This window comes from Oncorhynchus kisutch, linkage group LG23, assembly GCF_002021735.2.
Source record: "Oncorhynchus kisutch isolate 150728-3 linkage group LG23, Okis_V2, whole genome shotgun sequence".
Taxonomy (NCBI): domain Eukaryota; kingdom Metazoa; phylum Chordata; class Actinopteri; order Salmoniformes; family Salmonidae; genus Oncorhynchus; species Oncorhynchus kisutch.
Genome location: NC_034196.2, coordinates 6308200 through 6328007, shown reverse-complemented (window position 1 = coordinate 6328007; position 19808 = coordinate 6308200). Strand labels below are relative to the sequence as shown.

At 43.4% G+C, this 19808-nt stretch overlaps 1 protein-coding gene across 3 annotated transcripts in view; it reads right to left on the bottom strand.

Moving 5' to 3' along the window:
- The window catches only part of LOC109877855 (dymeclin-like), a 145785-nt gene that overhangs the window by 46430 nt on the left and 79547 nt on the right, over positions 1 to 19808 (bottom strand). For all 3 annotated transcript variants that reach the window (XM_020470085.2, XM_020470088.2, XM_031802783.1), the window contains one exon: positions 6730 to 6814. In XM_020470085.2, coding sequence (XP_020325674.1) covers positions 6730 to 6814 — 85 coding nt within the window. The remainder of the gene's footprint in view (positions 1 to 6729; positions 6815 to 19808) is intronic.

The following is a 19808-nucleotide window of genomic DNA, read 5'->3' as shown; positions in this document are numbered from 1 at the left end:
TGGCCTAGCCAGTCTCCAGATCTCAACCCCATAGAAAATCTTTGGAGGGAGTTGAAAGTCCGTGTTGCCCAGCAACAGCCCCAAAACATCACTGCTCTAGAGGAGATCTGCATGGAGGAATGGGCCAAAATACCAGAAACATTGTGTGAAAAACTTGTGAAGACTTACAGAAAACGTTTGACCTCTGTCATTGCCAACAAAGGGTATATAACAAAATATTGAGATAAACTTTTGTTATTGACCAAATACCTATTTTCCACCATAATTTGCAAATAAATTCATAAAAAATCCTACAATGTGATTTTCTTTCTCATGTCGTCTGTCATAGTTGAAGTGTACCTATGATGAAAATTACAGGCCTCTCGAATCTTTTTAAGTGGGAGAACTTGCACAATTGGTGGCTGACTAAATACTTTTTTGCCCCACTGTATGTGTATGTGTGTGTGTATATATATATATCAATGAATTGGCGAGGGCACTAGAACAGTCTGTAGCACCCGGCCTCACCCTACTAGAATCTGAAGTCAAATGTTGACTGTTTGCTGATGATCTGGTGCATCTGTGCCCAACCAAGGAGGGCCTACAGCAGCACCTAGATCTTCTGTACAGATTCTGTCAGACCTGGGCCCTGACAGTAAATCTCAGGAAGACAAAAATAATGGTGTTCCAAAAAAGGTCCAGTTGCCAGGACCACAAATACAAAATCCATCTAGACATCCTTGCCCTAGAGCACACATAAAAACTATACATACCTCAGCACCACAGGTAACTTCCACAAAGCTGTGAACAATCTGAGAGACAAGGTAAGAACGGCCTTCTATGCCATCAAAAGGAACATAAAATTTGACATACCAATTATGATCTGGCAAAAAATACTTGAATCAGTTATAGAACCCATTGCCCTTTATGGTTGTGAGGTCTGGGTCCGCTCACCAAACAAGAATTTACTAAATGGAACAAACACCAAATTGAGACTGCATGCAGAATTCTGCTAAAAATATCCTCAATTTAAAAGACCAAATAACGCATGCAGAGCAGAATTAGACCGAAGGAAGCGATTCCCAAACCTTCCATAATAAAGCCATCACCTACAGAAAAATGAACCTGGAGAAAAGCCCCCTAAACAATCTGGTCCTTTGGGCTCTGTTCATAAACACAAACACACCCCACAGAGCCCCAGGCATGTAGAGGTTAACCCAGGCCGTTTGTGTCCCTAGGCGCTCTCATTTGCTGACTTCTGTAACCGGAAAAGCCTTGGGTTCATGCATGTTAACATCAGAAGCCTCCTCCCTAGGTTTGCTTAATTCACTGCTTTAGCACACTCCGCCAACCCTGTTGTCCTAGCTGTCTGAATCCTGGCTTAGGAAGACCACCAAAAATTCGGACATTTCCATCCCCAATTACAACATTTTCCGTCAAGATAGAACTGCTAAAGGCGACGGAGATGCAATCTACTGTAGAGATAGCCTGCAGAGTTCTGTCCTACTATCCAGGTCTGTGTCCAAACAGTTTGAGCTTCTGCTTTTAAAAACCCATCTCTCCAGAAATAAGTCTCTCACTGTTGCCGCTTGTTATAGACCCCCTCAGCTCCTTTTTATTTATTTATTATAATTTTTTAAAACCTTTATTTCACTAGGAAAGTCAGTTAAGAACAAATTCTTATTTTCCTACCTGTGCCCTGGACACTATATGTGAATTGATCGCCCCCCATCTATCCTCAGAGTTCGTACTGTTAAGTGACCTAAACTGGGATATGCGTAACACCCCGGCCGTCCTACAATCTAAGCTAGATGCCCTCAATCTCACACAAATTATCAAGGAACCTACCAGGTACAACCCCAAATCCGTAAACATGGATATGTGGATATCTTAGATATGATCCTGATCAACTTTCCCTCTAAATACACCTCTGCTGTTTTCAACCAGGATCTCAGCGATCACTGCCTCATTTCCTGCGTCCGTTATGGGACCGAGGTCAAATGACCACCTCTCATCACTGTCAAACGCTCCATAAAACACTTCTGTGAGCAGGCCTTTCAAATCGACCTGGCCCGGGTATCCTGGAAGGATATTGACCCCATCCCGTCAGTAGAGGATGCCTGGTTGTTCTTCAAAAGTACCTTCCTCATCATCTTAAATAAGCATGCCCCTTTCAAAAATTGTAGAACTAAGAACATATATAGCCCTTGGTTCACTCCAGACCTGACTGCCCTTGACCAGCACAAAAACATCCTGTGGCACACTGCACTAGCTTCGAATAGTCCCTGTGATATGCAACTTTTCAGGGAAGTCAGGAACCAATACACACAGTCAGTGAGGAAAGCAAAGACTAGCTTTTTAAAACAGAAATTTGCATCATGCAGCACTAATTCCAAAAAGTTTTGGGACACTAAAGTCCATGGAGAATAAGAGCACCTCATCTCAGCTGCCCACTGCACTGAGGCTAGGAAACAGTGTCACCACCGATAAATCCACGATAATCGAGAATTTCAAATTGCAGAATCTGGATCCCTACAAATAAGCTGTGCTAGACTATCTGGACCCTCTCTTCCTAATATTATCCGCCGCCATTGCCGCAACCTCTATTACTAGTCTGTTCAACCTCTCTTTCGTATCGTCTGAGATTCCTAAAGATTGGAAAACGGCCGCGGTCATCGCCCTCTTCAAAGGAGGTGACACTCTAGACCCAAACTGTTACAGATATATCCATCCTGCCCTGCCTTTCTAAAGTCTTCGAAAGCCAAGTGAACAAACAGATCACCGACCATCTCGAATCCCACCGTACCTTCTCTGCTATGCAATCCGGTCTCCGAGCTGGTCACGGGTGCACCTTAGCCACGTTCAAGGTCCTAAAAGATATCATAAAAACAGTACTGTGCAGCCGTCTTCATCGACTTTGCCAAGGCTCTCGATTCTGTCAATCATTGTATTCGTATCTGCAGACTCAACAGCCTTGGTTTCTCTAATGACTGCCTCGCCTGGTTCACTAACTACTTCTCAGATAGAGTTCAGTGTGTCAAATCGGAGGGCCTGTTGTCCGGACCTCTGGCAGTCTATGGGGGGTGCCACAGGGTTAAATTCTCGTACCGACTATTTTCTCTGTATATATCAATGATATCCATCATGCTCCGGGTGATTCTTTGATCCACCTCTATGCAGACGACACTGCTCATAAAACGCTAGTAACACTAAATGCATGCTCTTCAACCGAGAGCTGCCCGCACCCGCACCCGCCCTCGCGCCTAGCATCACTACTCTGGACGGTTCTGACTTAGAATATGTGGACAACTATAAATACCTAGGTGTCTGGCTAGACTGTAAACTCTCCTTCCAGACTCATATTAAGCATTTTCTCTGTATATATCAATGATATCCATCTTGCTCCGGGTGATTCTTTGATCCACCTCTATGCAGACGACACTGCTCATAAAACGCTAGTAACACTAAATGCATGCTCTTCAACCGAGAGCTGCCCGCACCCGCACCCGCCCTCGCGCCTAGCATCACTACTCTGGACGGTTCTGACTTAGAATATGTGGACAACTATAAATACCTAGGTGTCTGGCTAGACTGTAAACTCTCCTTCCAGACTCATATTAAGCATTTCCAATCCAAAATTAAATCTAGAATTGGCTTCCTATTTCGCAACAAAGCCTCCTTCACTCATGCTGCCAAACATACCCCCGTGAAACTGACTATCCTGCCGATCCTTGAGTTCGTTGATGTCATTTACAAGATAGCCTCCAACACTCTACTCAGCAAATTGGATGCAGTCTATCACAGTGCTATGCGTTTTGTCACCATAGCCCCATATACTACCCACCATTGCGACCTGTATGCTCTTGTTGGCTGGTCCTCGTTACATATTTGCCGCCAAACCCACTGGCTCCAGGTCATCTATAAGTCTTTGCTAGGTAAAGCTCCGCCTTAGCTCACTGGTCACCATAGCAACACCCACCCGTAGCACGCGCTCCAGCAGGTATATTTCACTGGTCATCCCCAAAGCCAACACCTCCTTTGGCTGCTTTTCCTTCCAGTTCTCTGCTGCCAATGACTGGAACGAATTGCAAAAAAAAATTGCTGAAGTTGGAGACTTATATCTCCCTCACTAACTTCAAGCATCGGCTGTCAGAGCAGCTTACCGATCGGTGTAGCTGTACACAGCGCATCTGTAAATAGCCCATCCAACCTCATCCCCATATATATTTTTTTTCTGCTCTTTTGCACAGCACTATTTCTTCTTGCACATCCTTATCTGCACATCTATCACTCCAGTGTTAATTTCTAAATTGTAATTACTTTGCCACTATGGCCTATTTATTGCCTTACCTCCTTACTTAATTTGCACACACTGTATACACATTTTCTATTGTGTTATTGACTGTACGTTTGTTTATCAATCACACCAGCGAGATTTGTGACCTGTTGCCACAAGAAAAGGGCAACCAGTGAAGAACAGTTACCTATATTTATGTTTATTTATTTCCTTTTTGTAATTTTAACTATTTGCACATCATTACAACAATGTATATTGACATCATATGAAACTTTTGTGAGTGTAATGTTAACTGTATATTTTTGATTGTTCATTTCACTTGAGTTAATTATCGATTTCACTTGCTTTGGCAATGAGGGGGGGGGGGGGGTGAAGAACCCCTTGGACCTTGAGGGAGGGAGAAAGTCACTGCAACCAGTCACCCAGGAGAGGGGGCGGGGGGGAGAAGGGGATGGTGAAGGCTGCAGACTGGGAGGCAGGAAAGCAAGAGATGGAAAGAGGAGAACAGTGGCCTAGCCAGTCTCACATCACCAGTAAAAGGCCAAAGGTAGATCCACTATCTCCGAGGCCTCCTATCACAACACCATCTACTACTAACAAAGAGAGAGAAGGAGAGAAAGAGAGATGGTGTGTCCTAGATAATTACAGTGACAGAGGACTGGGGAGAGTGATAAATGGGGTGGGAGAGAAAATAAGGGTGAGATGGAGTGAGAGAGCAGTGAATGAGGGGGGTGGTGGTGGCTGGAGTGGAACGAAGGACTAGGGGCGATTGTAGGGGAAGAAGTAAAGTCAACCCCCCCCATCACCCTCGCTTTCGCCCCTTCTCACCCGGCACGCACGCTCTGGAGTCAACTTTAATTACTGCCACGTGCCACCTCATCCCTCCCACAGCTAGCTCCCTCCTCAGCCTTCCCTCTTAGCCTCTACCCTACCCATTTCTACCCTCTCCCATGAGACCAAGGCCTGCTCCCTCCTCACCCATCTCACCCCTTCACTCCCCGTCAGCCTTTCTCTTCTCCCCCCTCTACCCTCTGTAAATCGTGTCTGAGCTTGTGGCTCTGCGTCACGGCAGATCAGTCACGAGGCCTGAAGGCAAAGTGGGGCCTGTCACTCTGCCTTTGTCCTGCCTAGTCCCCCCTCATCTCCCATCCTCCCCCCTGCAACACAGCAGACTACACCACAACACGACTCACACAGCCTGCCTGGCTCTACAGACAACAACACCGCTGTGTGCATATCAGCGTCACATTTTCATAGCTGCTTGTTGTATATATGCATAATGTGTATTTATTGCAGTACAAATAGTTGTTATTATTAGGAGCTTTGGTGAGTAATTTCCAATGTATTTGTTTCACAAGGAAAATCTAAAAAAAAGTTTTTAAATGTGTGTGCCAAATATGAAGGTGTGTGTATTTGTGTGTTTGCATCCAACGTGTTATGACGTTTGTAGTGACTGATTGAGAAGCTTACTGATTGAGAAGCGCAAACAAATTAAGCAATTGTAGGTTGTTGACTGGATGTTATGATAACCACCTTTATGTTTAAACTGCAGGATTTCCTTCTTCCTAGCGACTAAATAAAAACCTCTTAACAACATTACTTAGTAACAGAACAAAACTTTGAGGTCTAGACTGGACATGAGATACGAACACAGAACAAGATCCCTGAGACCTGGTTGGAATCTAGTCACAACTTCTTCCATTGAGACCAGGGTCATATTTATTAGACACCAAACATAAACAGGGGGCGGTACTACCTGAACTGGTCCAATAAGAAATGTCTTGTTTTTGTTTTCTGTTGCAAAACATTTTACTTACTATGTTTTGCTATGGTGTGCCCTAATGAAAATGACCCCGACCAGCTTATTGTTGGAGCTTGGAGGAGACCTTCCATGATATAATTCACACAGACATATAGCAAACATGATATAATTGATAAAGACGTATTCAAAACACAATGTGACGAGGGAGGGTAATGTTTGGGTGAAGTGATATCATTGGCCAGAAGTTAATTCAGCATCAACGACTCTAGACATAGCAATGGTATTATCAAGTATATGGGTGTATATATGTGTGTGTGTGTGTGTGTGTGTTTTGGAAGGAAAAAGGGCCATTAAGGAGACATCCAAACAAAAGAGAGTGGGGGTGAAGGGTGCTTCCCTTCTGCCTGTGTGTGGGAGGAGCCTAATCACTGACACGCACACACCTCCAGCCACTTCTGGGTCTGTGCGTCTGGGTGTCTAGGTTTGCGTATGGCCTCTGTCTCTTACTGGGTTTGCATCTGCATTGATGTCACCTGTGTCTTTGTTCCTGTGTGTTGTCAGGCATCAGGCCCCCCCCAGCCCCAGGCCTGCTCCCTCCCTGCAGACAGAGGAGGCTGTGGTGTGTGTGGCTGATTGCAGTTGACGTGGCTGGAGGTCCAGGGGACCAGGGAAGTAGGGGAACGGTACTCACGTAGTCTGCCCGCCGCAGGCCCCGTAGAGACTGGGTAGCCTGCTCCAAAATCTTGTTGTGCTTCTTGGACAGCAGTGCAAACAGGCTGAGGGGGTGAAGAGGGAGAGAGAGGGATGAGAGAGGGAGCGAGACAGGGGAGGAGGGGGTGAAGAGAATGAGGGAATGAAGAGAATGAGGGAGCGAGACAGGGGAGGAGGGGGTGAAGACAGAGAGGGGAGGAGGGGGTGTGAGAGAGAAGCAACAGCATGAATCAGACTAGCAACAACATCCTCCTCACATCTCACTAAAGAAAGACAGACAGAGACAGCGTTACAGAGGAGATCTAACACACAAACACTGTCACTAACACACATGATGCTGATTGAGGTACGCACTACACATGGGTATTTCTATAAACTAGGGTACCATTGAGGATTTCCTGCGGTGGGCAACTTATTTGCTGTTGATAAATTGATAATAATCAGCCAATTTTTAAAATGTCATTCCATGAAGATATAACAGGGGAACATAGCTACATTCAATACAATTCACAAGTTGATTTAAAAACTGTCTAAAACCCTTTCTCGTGGTGTCCAACATCGCTTGACATAAAACAACTTTTCTTTCCTTTCATTTATGGCAGGTGTTGTTAGTTATAATACGTTTTAAATCAAATCAAATTGTATTTGTCACATGTGCCAAATACAACAGACCTAACAGTGAAATGCTTTACTAACAATCCCTTAACCAACAATGCAGTTTTAAGAAAAATACGTGTAAAGAGCAGCAGTAAAATAACAGTAGCGAGGCTATATACAGGGCGTACCGGTACAGAGTCAATGTGCGGGGGCATAGGTTAGTCGAGGTAAATGTACATGTAGGTAGAGTTAAAGTGACTATGCATACAGTAGCGGCAGCGTAAAAGGGGGGTGGTCAATGCCAATAGTGTGGGTAACCAGCTGTTCAAGAGTCTTATGGCTTGGGGGTAGAAGCTGTTAAGAAGGCTTTTGGACCTAGACTTGGCACTCCGGTACCGCTTGCCGTGTGGTAGTAGAGAGAACAGTCTATGACTAGGGTGGCTGGAGTCTTTGACAATTTTTAGGGCCTTCCTCTGACACCGCCTGGTATAGAGGTCCTGGATGGCAGGAAGCTTGGCCCAAGTGATGCACTGGGCCATATGCACTCTCCTCTGTAGTGCCTTGCGTTCGGAGGCCGAGCACTTGCCATACCAGGCAGTGATGCAACCAGCCAGGATGCTCTCGATGGTGCAGCTGTATAACTTTTTGAGGATCTGAGGCCCATGCCAAATCTTTTCAGTTTTCTGAGGGGGAATAGGCTTTGTCGTGTCCTCTTCACAACTTTCTTGGTGCGCTTGGACCATGTTAGTTTGTTGGTGATGTGGACACCAAGGAACTTGAAGCTCTCAATCTGCTCTACAACAGCCCCGTCGATGAGAATGGGGGCATGCTCAGTCCTCCATTTCCTGTATTGTGAATGCTGAGCTGTAGTCAATGAATAGCATTCTCACATCGGTGTTCCTTTTGTCCATGTGGGAAAGGGCAGTGTGGAGTACAATAGAGATTCCATCATCTGTGGATCTGTTGGGGCGGTATTCAAATCGGAGTGGGTCTAGGGTTTCTAAGATAATGGTGTTGATGTGAGCCATGACCAGCCTTTCAACGCACTTCATGGCTACAGACGTCGGTAGTCGGGTTGGGTGGTCTGCTTGAAACGTGTTGGTATTACAGAATCAGTCAGGGACAGGTTGAAAATGTCAGTGAAGACACCTGCTAGTTGGTCAGCGCATGCTCGGAGCACATGTCCTGGTAATCCGTCTGGCCATGCGGCCTTGTGAATGTTGACCTGTTTAAAGGTCTTACTCACATCGGCTAAGGAGAGTGTGATAACACAATCATCCAGAACAGCTGATGCTCTCATGCATGCTTCAGTGTTGCAAGCCTCGAAGCGAGCATAGAAGTAATCTAGCTTGTATGGTAGGGTCGTGTCACCGGGCAGCTCGCAACTGTGCTTCCCTTTGTAATCTGTAATGGTTTGCAAGCCCTGCAACATCCGACGAGCGTCAGAGCCGGTGTAGTACGATTCAATCCTAGTCCTATATTGATGCTTTGCCTGTTTGATGGTTCATTGGAGGGCATAGCGGGATTTCCGGGTTAGAGTCCCGCTCCTTGAAAGCGGCAGCTCTACCCTTTAGCTCAGTGCGGATGTTGCCTATAATCCATGGCTTCTGGTGGGGGTATGTACAGTGCCTTGCGAAAGTATTCGGCCAACCTTGAACTTTGCGACCTTTTGCCACATTTCAGGCTTCAGGGGGGGGTTCTGTCACGCCCTGGTCTTAGTATTTTGTGTTTTCTATATTTATTTGGTCAGGCCAGGGTGTGACATGGGTCTATTTTGTGTTGTGTTTATGTATGGGGGTTTTTCGTAGGTTTTGGGATTGTGGCTTAGTGGGGTGTTCTAGCAAAGTCTATGGTTGCCTGAGGCGGTTCTCAATCAGAGGCAGGTGATTCTCGTTGTCTCTGATTGGGAACCATATTTAGGCAGCCATATTCTTTGAGTGTTTCGTGGGTGATTGTTCCTGTCTCTGTGTTAGTTGTCATCAGATAGGCTGTATTAGGTTTTTACGTTCCGTTTGTTGTTTTGTATTTTCGTGTGTCATCTTCATTAAAGATGTATTGTATTAACCACGCTGCATTTTGGTCCGACTCTCCTTCAACGGAAGAAAGCCGTAACAGAATCACCCACCACAACTGGACCAAGCAGCGTGGTGACAGGCAGCGACAGCAACAGCAGCGAAAAGAGGAATGGACATGGGAGGACGTTATGGACAGCAGGAGTATGGACTATACTACTTGGGAGGAAATAGACAGGTGGGCGGTCGACCCAGAGAGAGTGCCGGAGCCCGCCTGGGATTCGCTGGAGCAGTGCGAGGAGGGCTATAGGAGAATGGAGTTGAAGAGAAAAGCACGGCGGCGCAGAAGGAAGCCCGAGAGTCAGCCCCAAAAATGTATTGGGGGGGGGGGGGGCTCAGGGAGAGTGCGGCAGAGTCAGGGTTCAAACCTGAGCCAACTCCCCCTGTTTATCGTGAGGAGCAGCGATCACAGGACTTCTGGACGTGGGAGGAGATATTGGACGGAAAAGGACCCTGGACACAGCCTGGAGAATATCGCCGCCCCAAAGAAGAACTGGAGGCGGAGAAAGCTGTATGTACGGTCAACTGTGGGGACGATGTCATCAATGCACTTAATGATGAAGCCAGTGACTGATGTGGTGTACACCTCAATGCCATCGGAAGAATCCCGGAACATATTCCAGTCTGTGCTAGCAAAACAGTCCTGTAGCTTAGCATATGCATCATCTGACAACATCTTTATTTATGCATCCTGCTTACATTTTTACTTGTAAGCAGGAATCAGGAGGATATAATTCTGGTCAGATTTGCCAAATGGAGGGTGAGGGAGAGCTTTGTACACGTCTCTGTGTGTGGAGTAAAGGTGGTCTAGAGACTTTTGCCCTCTGGTTGCACATTTAACATGCTGGTAGAAATTAGGTAAAACTGATTAACTACGTACCATTTCATGTCTCCTTATGTTATGGCGTGAAAACAGCTTTCATGGGCACATAAATTCCAAATAATATATGTGATTGGAAAATGGAATGTTTCTAACCAGAAGAGTCACCTTAACTTGATACTTATAATAAATTACATAGTAGCCTAATGGGCATATTCACAATGGGGCCGATTCAGACTTAGACCCTACGCACGTGCGAAATGAGATTTGCGGGTGTGGCTCCCTTGTGAGCACTTAAAAGATTTTATTCAAACCCAGAAAACACACCCACTGGGTGGACTACCAATTTGATCAGGGATAGTTTCTTCAATTCATTTTTTCTGTTCAATTATCTAAAGAAATCACTTGAAATACTGTGCAAATTCATTTTGGTCAGCACAACATTAGAATGTAACAACAAGTCACTCAGAAAATCAAATAGGCCTACTGGAATACCTTGAAAATCAGGCATTTCCTCAATTTGGTTTTTGAAAAGTCTTTGAAATTATTGTAGCCGAAATGATTATAAACTCTCAAATGTAAATATCCAATATTTTCATTTCTAATCAGTTTTTGTGACAGATGTAGACTTCCGACACTTTTTGCATACTTTTTGGGGAGAGTTTTTGTTCTATAGGCTATAAAAACAATACAATATAAAATGTACATCCTTGAAAATGATGATTGTGCTTGAAAAAGTAATTAAAAGTCCATGAATTTGACTTTCCAATGTCTGTACGAACCCTGCATTTTGGTTTATGGGCCAATTGGCATATATTAACCATTTTGAAATGTTGGTCCATCCCAAAGTCACACTTTGGACCCATTATTTATAGAAAGACCCACATATATCTTAGAAAATATATTTTTAGAAAACACAAATTCCTAATGAGAGAAAATACAGCAATTTCTCAGTAGCATTATTTAGAAACTATAGATCACAGATCACTATCTGTGATGGTTTTGTTTGTCTTGTTTATTTTTAAAATCATTTTACCTAAACTGTATGTGTAAACATGTACATGCAGGGCCCAGCTGTAAATGAGACCTTGGTCTTGTTCCTTGTTGAAATAAAGGTATAATAATAAGGTGAATCCCAAATGGCACCCCATAGTGCAGTACTTTTGACCAGAGCCCTAAGGTCTACTAAATACGGGATAGGGGGCCATTTGGGATGCAGACAGAAGCTCCAGCTACGTACATCTATGGATTCTTTAGAAAAGGCTTGTATGACTCATTCAACTGCAGATTTGGTGGTTTGGCATATGCTTTTCATCCGTCTATCTACACATTAGCTGTCTTGACAAATCATTCCAAACAGTGTGTCTGTGTGTCATTCCAAACAGAGGCATCATCATCACAAGGCATGATAACACAAACAACAACGCAACCAGGGGAATGAAAGCAAGGCAAACAAGCCTCAGAGATAAAAGTGCAGCTAAATATAATAGAAAATAATAGAACAAAGAAAAAGTTTGTTGTGTGAAAGATGTAGAAGATCCTGATGGATTGACGTACATAAAAGACATATGCATCCCAAATGGCAACCTATTCCCTATACAGCATACTACTTTTGACGAGAGCCCATAGAGTTAGTTAGAGGACTCATGGATATAATTGAGGGCTTCCACCATTTTAAAGTAGTCAACTGGGTGGGGATTCCTATGGGTTGGGCCAATGATCAGAGCCTTCTCTTCTTCAACTTGTGTTAAATATGGTTTGTAAATGTCTAAGTTATATCACTACCATCTAATGGCCACAATAAATCAATGACATAAGATTTGGTTCAGGACCCCAACATTGCAGGTTGTGGTAAATCACAAATATTTGCTTTATGCTTTTTTTCAATCTACAAAATAAGAAGAAAATCGACCACTTCAAAATGGATAAGGTTTCAATGGTGCTGACTATGCTGTCACATACACCATAACGGGATAGATACAGATGTGAGTCCTCTAACTCTATGCGAGAGCTGTATAGGCCTTGGTCAAAAGAAGTGCACTATAAAGGGAATAGGGTGACAGTTGGGACACACACAGAGACTGGTAGTACTAAGAAGTAAATGGCATGATAACAAGGGATGCTTGAATCTTTAGTATGCAGGCTCACAAGCCAAGGTCGAAACAAACAGGTGAAAATCTTATCTATTCTGAAACAAATCGTTCAATAATATTCTTTAGAGTTGCAGACCATGTTCGTTGTTGACGGAGACTGACTACACATGCAGCTTATACATGTTTGGTACCCAATATCATTCAGACATCAGACTAATGTTACTATTCACATCCTTTTTTCCAAAATCATCAAATAGATTCTGTGTAACAGAATATGGACGTCAACCAATCCTTGTTCTATTGGTAAACTTATAACCGGGGTGGGTAAACTTTTGGGCTTGATGGCCACATTAAGAAATTCAACGGAGGGCTGCAAAGATTTTTTTTTACGGATTTGTTTGTTAAAATCTATTTGAGGGCTAGAAAAAGGGCAGTTTAAAAAAATTATATATATAGGTCCATTATAACCTCTACATACATTCTGTGTAGTTTGAGTGGCCTGGAGTGTTTTTTTTGTCTTTACCAAGCACAGATTCAACTACAAAGACCAGGGAGATTTTCAAGTGCCTCAAAAGGGCAGTGATTGGTATATTGATGGGTAACAATAACAAATCAGTCACTGAATCTCTCTTTAAGCATGGTCAAGTTAATAATTATGTTGTGGATGATGTAGCATGATAGTCATGATAGTCATCCTTCTGAACTGTGCTGCAGGACAGGAAGTAAACTGCTCTGGGATGTTACCATGAGGCAATTGGTGACATTAAAGCCGTTACAGAGTTCAATGGCTGTGATGGCAGAAAACTAAGGATGGATCAACAACATTGTAGTGACTCCGCAATAATGACTTAAATGACAAAGTGAAACAAATACACAAATATACAGAATACAAATATTCCAAAACATGCATCTTGTATGCAACAAGGCACTAAAGTAATACTGCAAAAAAACATGGCAAAGGAATACACTTTTTGGCCTAAATGCAAAGCCTTATGTTCGGGGTAAATCCAACACAACACTCCTTATTTTCAAGCATGGTGGTGCAGCATAAATAGAAACGGGATGGAGCTAGGCATAGGCAAAATCCTACAGAAAAACCTGCTTCAGTCTGCTTTACGCCAGACACTGGGAAAGGAATTCACCTTTCGGCAAGACAAGAACCTACAACACAAGGCCAAATCTATGCTGGAGTTGCTTACCAAGAAGACTTGAAAGTGGCTGTCTAGCCATGATCCCGAACATCTTGACAGAGCTTGGAGAACTTTGAAAATAATAATGGTCTTGGAAAGATATTACACAGCAGTTTAGATAGTACAATGATTCTCAACACTATGCATTGCTTGTTTTGCACAAACTTAAAATAGGCAAACTGTGAGAATTTATGCAACTAGGAATTCTGCATAGTGCACCTTTAAAGAATGACCCAAGAAGACTCGAAGCTGTACTCGCTGCCAAAAGTGTTTCTAACAAGTATTGACTCCGGCAACGGAATATTTCTACAACGACTATATTTCATTTAATATATATTAATCCAAAAAATAAAAATCTTCCTCTGGCAGAGTATTTTGGGAAGATTGTTGACAAATGTTTTAAATGCCACTTTGTAACAAAATGTGAAGAAATCCCAGAGGTATGAATACTTTTGCAAGGCACTGTACATCATTAAGTCTCTCAGGGTCGGCCTCCATACTGGCGCAGCGGTCTAAGGCACTGCATTGTAGTGCTTGAAGCATCACTACAGACCCGGGTGCGATCACGGCTGTGTGACCTGGGTTGCGACCGGGAGACCCATGAGGCGGCGCACAATTGGCCCAGCGTCATCCGGCTTAGGGGAGGGTTTGCCGTCCGGGATGTCCTTGTCTCCTCGCGCTCTAGAGACTCCTGTGGCGGGCTGGAAACATGCATGCTGACACGTCGCCAGATGTACAGTGTTTCCTCTGACACATTGGTGCGGCTGGCTTCCGGGTTAAGTGAGCAACGTGTCAAGAAGCAGTGAGGCTTGGTAGAATCGTGTTTCAGAGGACGCATGGCTCTCGACCATCCGTATGGGAGTTGACGTGATGGGACAAAACTAACTACCAATTGGATATCACGAAATTGGGGAGAAAGAGGTAAAAAGTAGAAAAATGATAATAATACAAAAAATAAAGTATTTCATGGTCTGCTCCACTGACCTTGAGTACAGGCCACCATGGACATCAATATACACAAACACTTGACAACATAGGCTACATGCCAACACACACAGACCGAGACACATCCTCTTTCTCTGTCGTCTTTATAAACCAAGTGGGAACAATATGAGAGATTTTTTAAATAATTTGGCCCCCAAAAAATATGTAGAAAATATTATATAGATACACCTGACTTGAGAAAAAAATCTGTACAGCTACAGTCATTACTGCATGCAATTTCTAAGCAACCAGCTTCAACTGGCATACCATCGGCACCCAGTCCACCATTGAATCAAACAACAATTTTTTCTAGTAACATTCCTCTAATCTTTCTCTTCTATCTCAGAGTACTCAGCCTGGACCACAGAACATAAATAATTCAATCAATTCAGCCTAGGCTCCTCATGCAGTACTGTGCTGTCTATCACCACATGCCCCTACCCATGAAAAATAGACAGTGCCCCCCCCCCCCCAAATGGCTCCCTATTCCCCATATAGTGCACTACATAAGGCATAGGGTGCCATTTGGGATGCACAGACAGCCTAGCTCAGTCTCTCTCTCTATCCCCACTAGAAACAGCAGAGCAGATGGTGGCTGATGCTCAATAATAACAAATAGAGACGAGTAAACAGCCGTGTGGGAATACACAGGGGAGCTCACCGCCTAATAACACACAGGAGCAGGGAGCAAGGGGAAGGAGCAGGGCAGGCACACACACACAGAGACACATGGAAAAGAACACATACAGTGCATTCGGAAACTATTTAGACACGTTCACTTTTTCCATGTGGTTACGTTACAGCCATATTCTAAAATGGATGAAATTACACACAATACTTCATATTGACAAAGTAAAACAGGTTTTTAGAAATATTTGCAAATGTATATACAGTATCAGTCACAAGTTTGGACACACCTACTCATTCAAGGGATTTCTTTATTTTTGACTATTTTCTACATTGTAGAATAATAGTGAAGACATCCAAACTATGAAATAACACATATGGAATCATGTAGTAACCAGAAAAGTGTTAAATCAAAATATAGATATTTCAAAGTAGTCACACTTTGCCTTGATGACAGCTTTGCACACTCTTGGCATTCTCTCAACCAGCTTCACGAGGTAGTCACCTGGAACACATTTCAATTAACAGGTGTACCTTGTTAAAAGTTCATTTGTGGAATTTGTTTCCTTTTTAATGCATTTGAGTCAATCAGTTGTGTTGTGACAAGGTAGGGGTGGTATACAGAAGATTGCCTTATTTGGTAAAAGACCAAGTCCATATTATGGCAAGAACAGCTCAAATAAGCAAAGAGAAACGATAGTCCATCATTACTTTAAGACTTGAAGGTCAGTCAGTGAAGTGCTTTCTGAAATGGCTGTCAGAAAAGGGGATAAACATCGATCTGGCAACTGTTTCAAAACAGGAGAAGGGTAATATTCTCCCGAGTTTTTATGCCACCGCAAGGACTGCTAAAGGAGACTGATATAGAATCAGCAGCATTGCTGGACTGCAGGCAGGCCTACACTGCCACTTAAATGAGCCTCCACTGAGCCGGCCTTGGTGCCTGATGAGAGAAACTGAGTTCCTGAAAGCAAACAATGTCTTTGCTGGTATCATAAAACAGCTGAGAAGGGAGGGCAGGGACAGAACCAGCCAACACCCAGCTATAACACAGCAGGACCTAAATCCGAAGCCTTGAGCCCCGCCACCCCTAGAGGATTACTGAATAAGGTGTGGTTTGATTTGCAGTTGCTTTTGGCCGAAGAGGCAACAAAGGAAATCGCAAACTGAAGCCAGACTCATTCGTAATAAAAGAGGACAAAAATGGATCGAGATAAGCAACACTGAGTTTCAATGAAGAAACCAAGAACCACAAAAATCCAATGGAAAGAGACCAAGAGAATCGTTGCGGCTGCATGTATAAAAACCTAGGGAAAGAGCTTTGCTTGATCGCTATAAAAATCACGAAATTAACTGAACATGCCCCAGCCTTTAATCTACACCCCAAACAAAATCTCTCTGATGACGACAGCATGTGGTATACCATAGAGCCAATGGGACTCAACACTCTTGCTGCCCCGTCTGTGCAAGGTATAAAATTTTGTTCAAATAGCTAGGCTGCTATACGGTATATGAATATAATAAACATGAATAGAATCATTGTCATATTGTCATTATTAATTGCTCGCTCTCTCTCTCTCTCTGAGGCTGGCACATCCCATAGGTATACCAAACACTGCATCAGGATAACAGCTCTCCGATGCAGGTCTGGAGGCCAGAGTATGTGTACGGGCGCAGGGCTGAAAGCTCTCTTAGGAGCTATTGGAAGCCGTCCACGGATAACAGAAGGGGATGGAGTAACATCCTAACAGCTACGTGTGACAACAAGGCAGTTGTTCCTGAGAAAAGGTGGCCAGCTGCGCTTGAGTCCCCGGCATTAGACAAGTACTGAATGGAAATATGCATTTCAATGTGTATCACGAATAAATAGCTGTCGATGCTGTGAACATCTGAAAAAAAGTGTCATTGTGGATTCTATTCTGATCTGCTGTATCAATGTCTCTGCTACAATGTTTCAGCGCTGTTTTCAGCTCCATGGACAGCGTCCCTACAATGTTTCCATCTGACATAACATTTTCCTATGCATAGACCAGATGTGCACTGTTTTCAGAACCATGGACAGCGTTCGTAGAAACCAATGTTCTGGAACTATCAACCAGCATTTGGGAAATTTTGCTTTACATGGCAGTCAATACGAAAATAACTAACGACTAGAGACCGCCTAAAATGTCACTTGACAACCAGTGTTAGTGAATGTAGCATCATGTTTTTGTTTCAAAATTGATAGTTTGGGAAATAATCTTGATTTTTAATGCAGGTAACCCGTTGTATAAAAGCAATAGTACACTCGAGGCCATGTGTTATGACATTTTCATCATGGCTGTGGTGGACTACACCAATCGGCTTCGCCTCGCGGATATGACCACATCACAGCCATGATAAAAATGTCATAACACATAGCCTCGTGTACTTTTGCTTAATTGTTGATTCTAAAACATACAGACTTGGGTATGTCATATAAAAAAATATAGTATTTAATTGGGGCTTTTACATGGCGTGTGTGTTTTTGTTGATTCCAAAACATAACAGACACACTTGGTAAAATGAATGAGATATGGGCATGCTCAGTTTTGTTTTCGTTGTTTCCAAATCATAGACACACTATGCTGGCTTTGACTGAGATCTGGGATTGTTTATTCAGTTAATTTAACGTCTGGGCATGCTCTGAAGCTTTGTCCTCTTTGAAAGCCTAAGGGGAAAAACTGAAGGGGAACAAACATCCTTTGTTATGAGGTCTCTGTGCTTTTTAAAATGGGAGTGGTTGCAGATACGGCTTCTCCCGGACCTGTTTTTTCCTGGACTAAAGGCCTTGAAGTTTCTGCACATGTGCAGATCACGTTCTAGCCAAGTGTTTATTTACCTAATTCCTCAGGTTTTACCGGTGAAATGTCCATGCAGCATCTGCATACCAACCATTTCATCTCAATCAGTTTCATGAGTTGAATGATCTTGTAAAGTGAGCAAATTTTAGAGCAGATGGTGTTAAAACTATAGCATAGTCTACCTGTGTATCTTGCCTAGTGGCGCGCATTGTTGAATTTGGCCACAAGAGAGAAATTACATGGTGTTTTTGTCTTGCAGTAACGTTATACTATGCTACTATATTCGGTTTGTTATGTAGAATACTATCATTTTGTGATCAGACATTGATTCAGCTTTGATCTAACTTTATTAAACGAGCCTGAGTAGCCTGTTCTATACGAGTAGAGCAGAGATTGTGTAAAGTAGAGAATAAACAAATGCAGAGAACGTGATCAGCACACGAGCAGAAGCTTCGGGTCCTTAGGTCTGAGGGGAAAAAAAGATCAGGGAAAAGTCTGATCCACAGCCATGGCCTTTTTATAAAGGTGGTGAGATGGAGGGGGCACACTTTGTTACTAATTGATTGACAGGGCAGGGTGCTAGCTGCCATACACTATTGTTTTGGTATCAGTGGCATGGCAACCTGTTCAATTGTTCATGTCTAGTCTAGACAGTGCCTGGAAGCTGTGTCAGATTGACCTACTGAGAGAGAGGCAAATTGCCTGGCCACCGGTGAGCAGCTCGCACACGCACACGCACACGCTCACCTACACACACGCACACACACGCACGCACACACACTTGCTTTCTCTCTCTCTCTCACATCAGCAGACTAGGGCCCCCCCAAAAACATACAGCTAGACCAAACGGGAGAGAATCTCCCAAATTGTTGCACAAAGAACCTAGCCGGATAAATGCAGTACTGAGCTGAGATGTACACCTGCTACACATGTCAGCACCATTCATCCGATGCAGGTCACGGAGTCCATTTATCATTGGCTTTATGTGGGGTGATTGAGGTACTGAAAAGTGTATTGAGATATGATTACCAGTGCTGGCTAAGAGGCCTGGGTCTGAGTCTGTCTGTAGGGTAACTAAGATTCTATGGTGTCTTTTGTAGCCATGGTATTAATAAGACTGAGAGGCACACCTGGTGATCCCCACCAGCACAAAGACTCTGCCACACTGACTGACTGCAAAACCCTAGTCTACAGCACAGGCAGCAGTGGAGGCTCATCAGAGGAGAAAGGGGAGGACCATCCTCAGTGAATTTCATTAAATTAAAAATAGTTGTAAAAAAAATTTAACTGATCCTTTTTAGATAAAACTATACTAAATATTTTCACGTTACCAAATAATTGATTAAAACGCACTGTTTTGCAATTAAGGTCTACAGTAGTCTCAGCAGCACTCTGTAGGGTAGCTACATGTTGTAGCCTGAGGACAGCTAGCTTCTGGGTACATTTACTTCCATACATAACCTATGAGGCTCATGGTTCTCACCCCCTTCCACAGACTTAACACGGTAATTATAACAACTTCCGGAGGACGTCCCCCAGCCTATTATAGCTCTTGAAGCATGAACTGATATTTCGTCCACCCAATCAAAGGACCAGAGAATTAATCTAGCACTGAAAACATAAGCCACAGCTAGCTAGCACTGCAGTGCATCAAATGTGGTGAGTAGTTGACTCAAAGAGAGAGAAAGAAAATAGTTGAACAGTTTTGAACAAATACATTTCTTCCAAAATGGAGAAGCAAGATAGACAGAGATGGTAATTTTTTCCCCTCACTTTAAGTTTCACTTACTTAGCTAGCAAATGCAGCTAGCTAGTTTAGCCACCTCAAACACCATGCTCAAACAGAGGGATGCT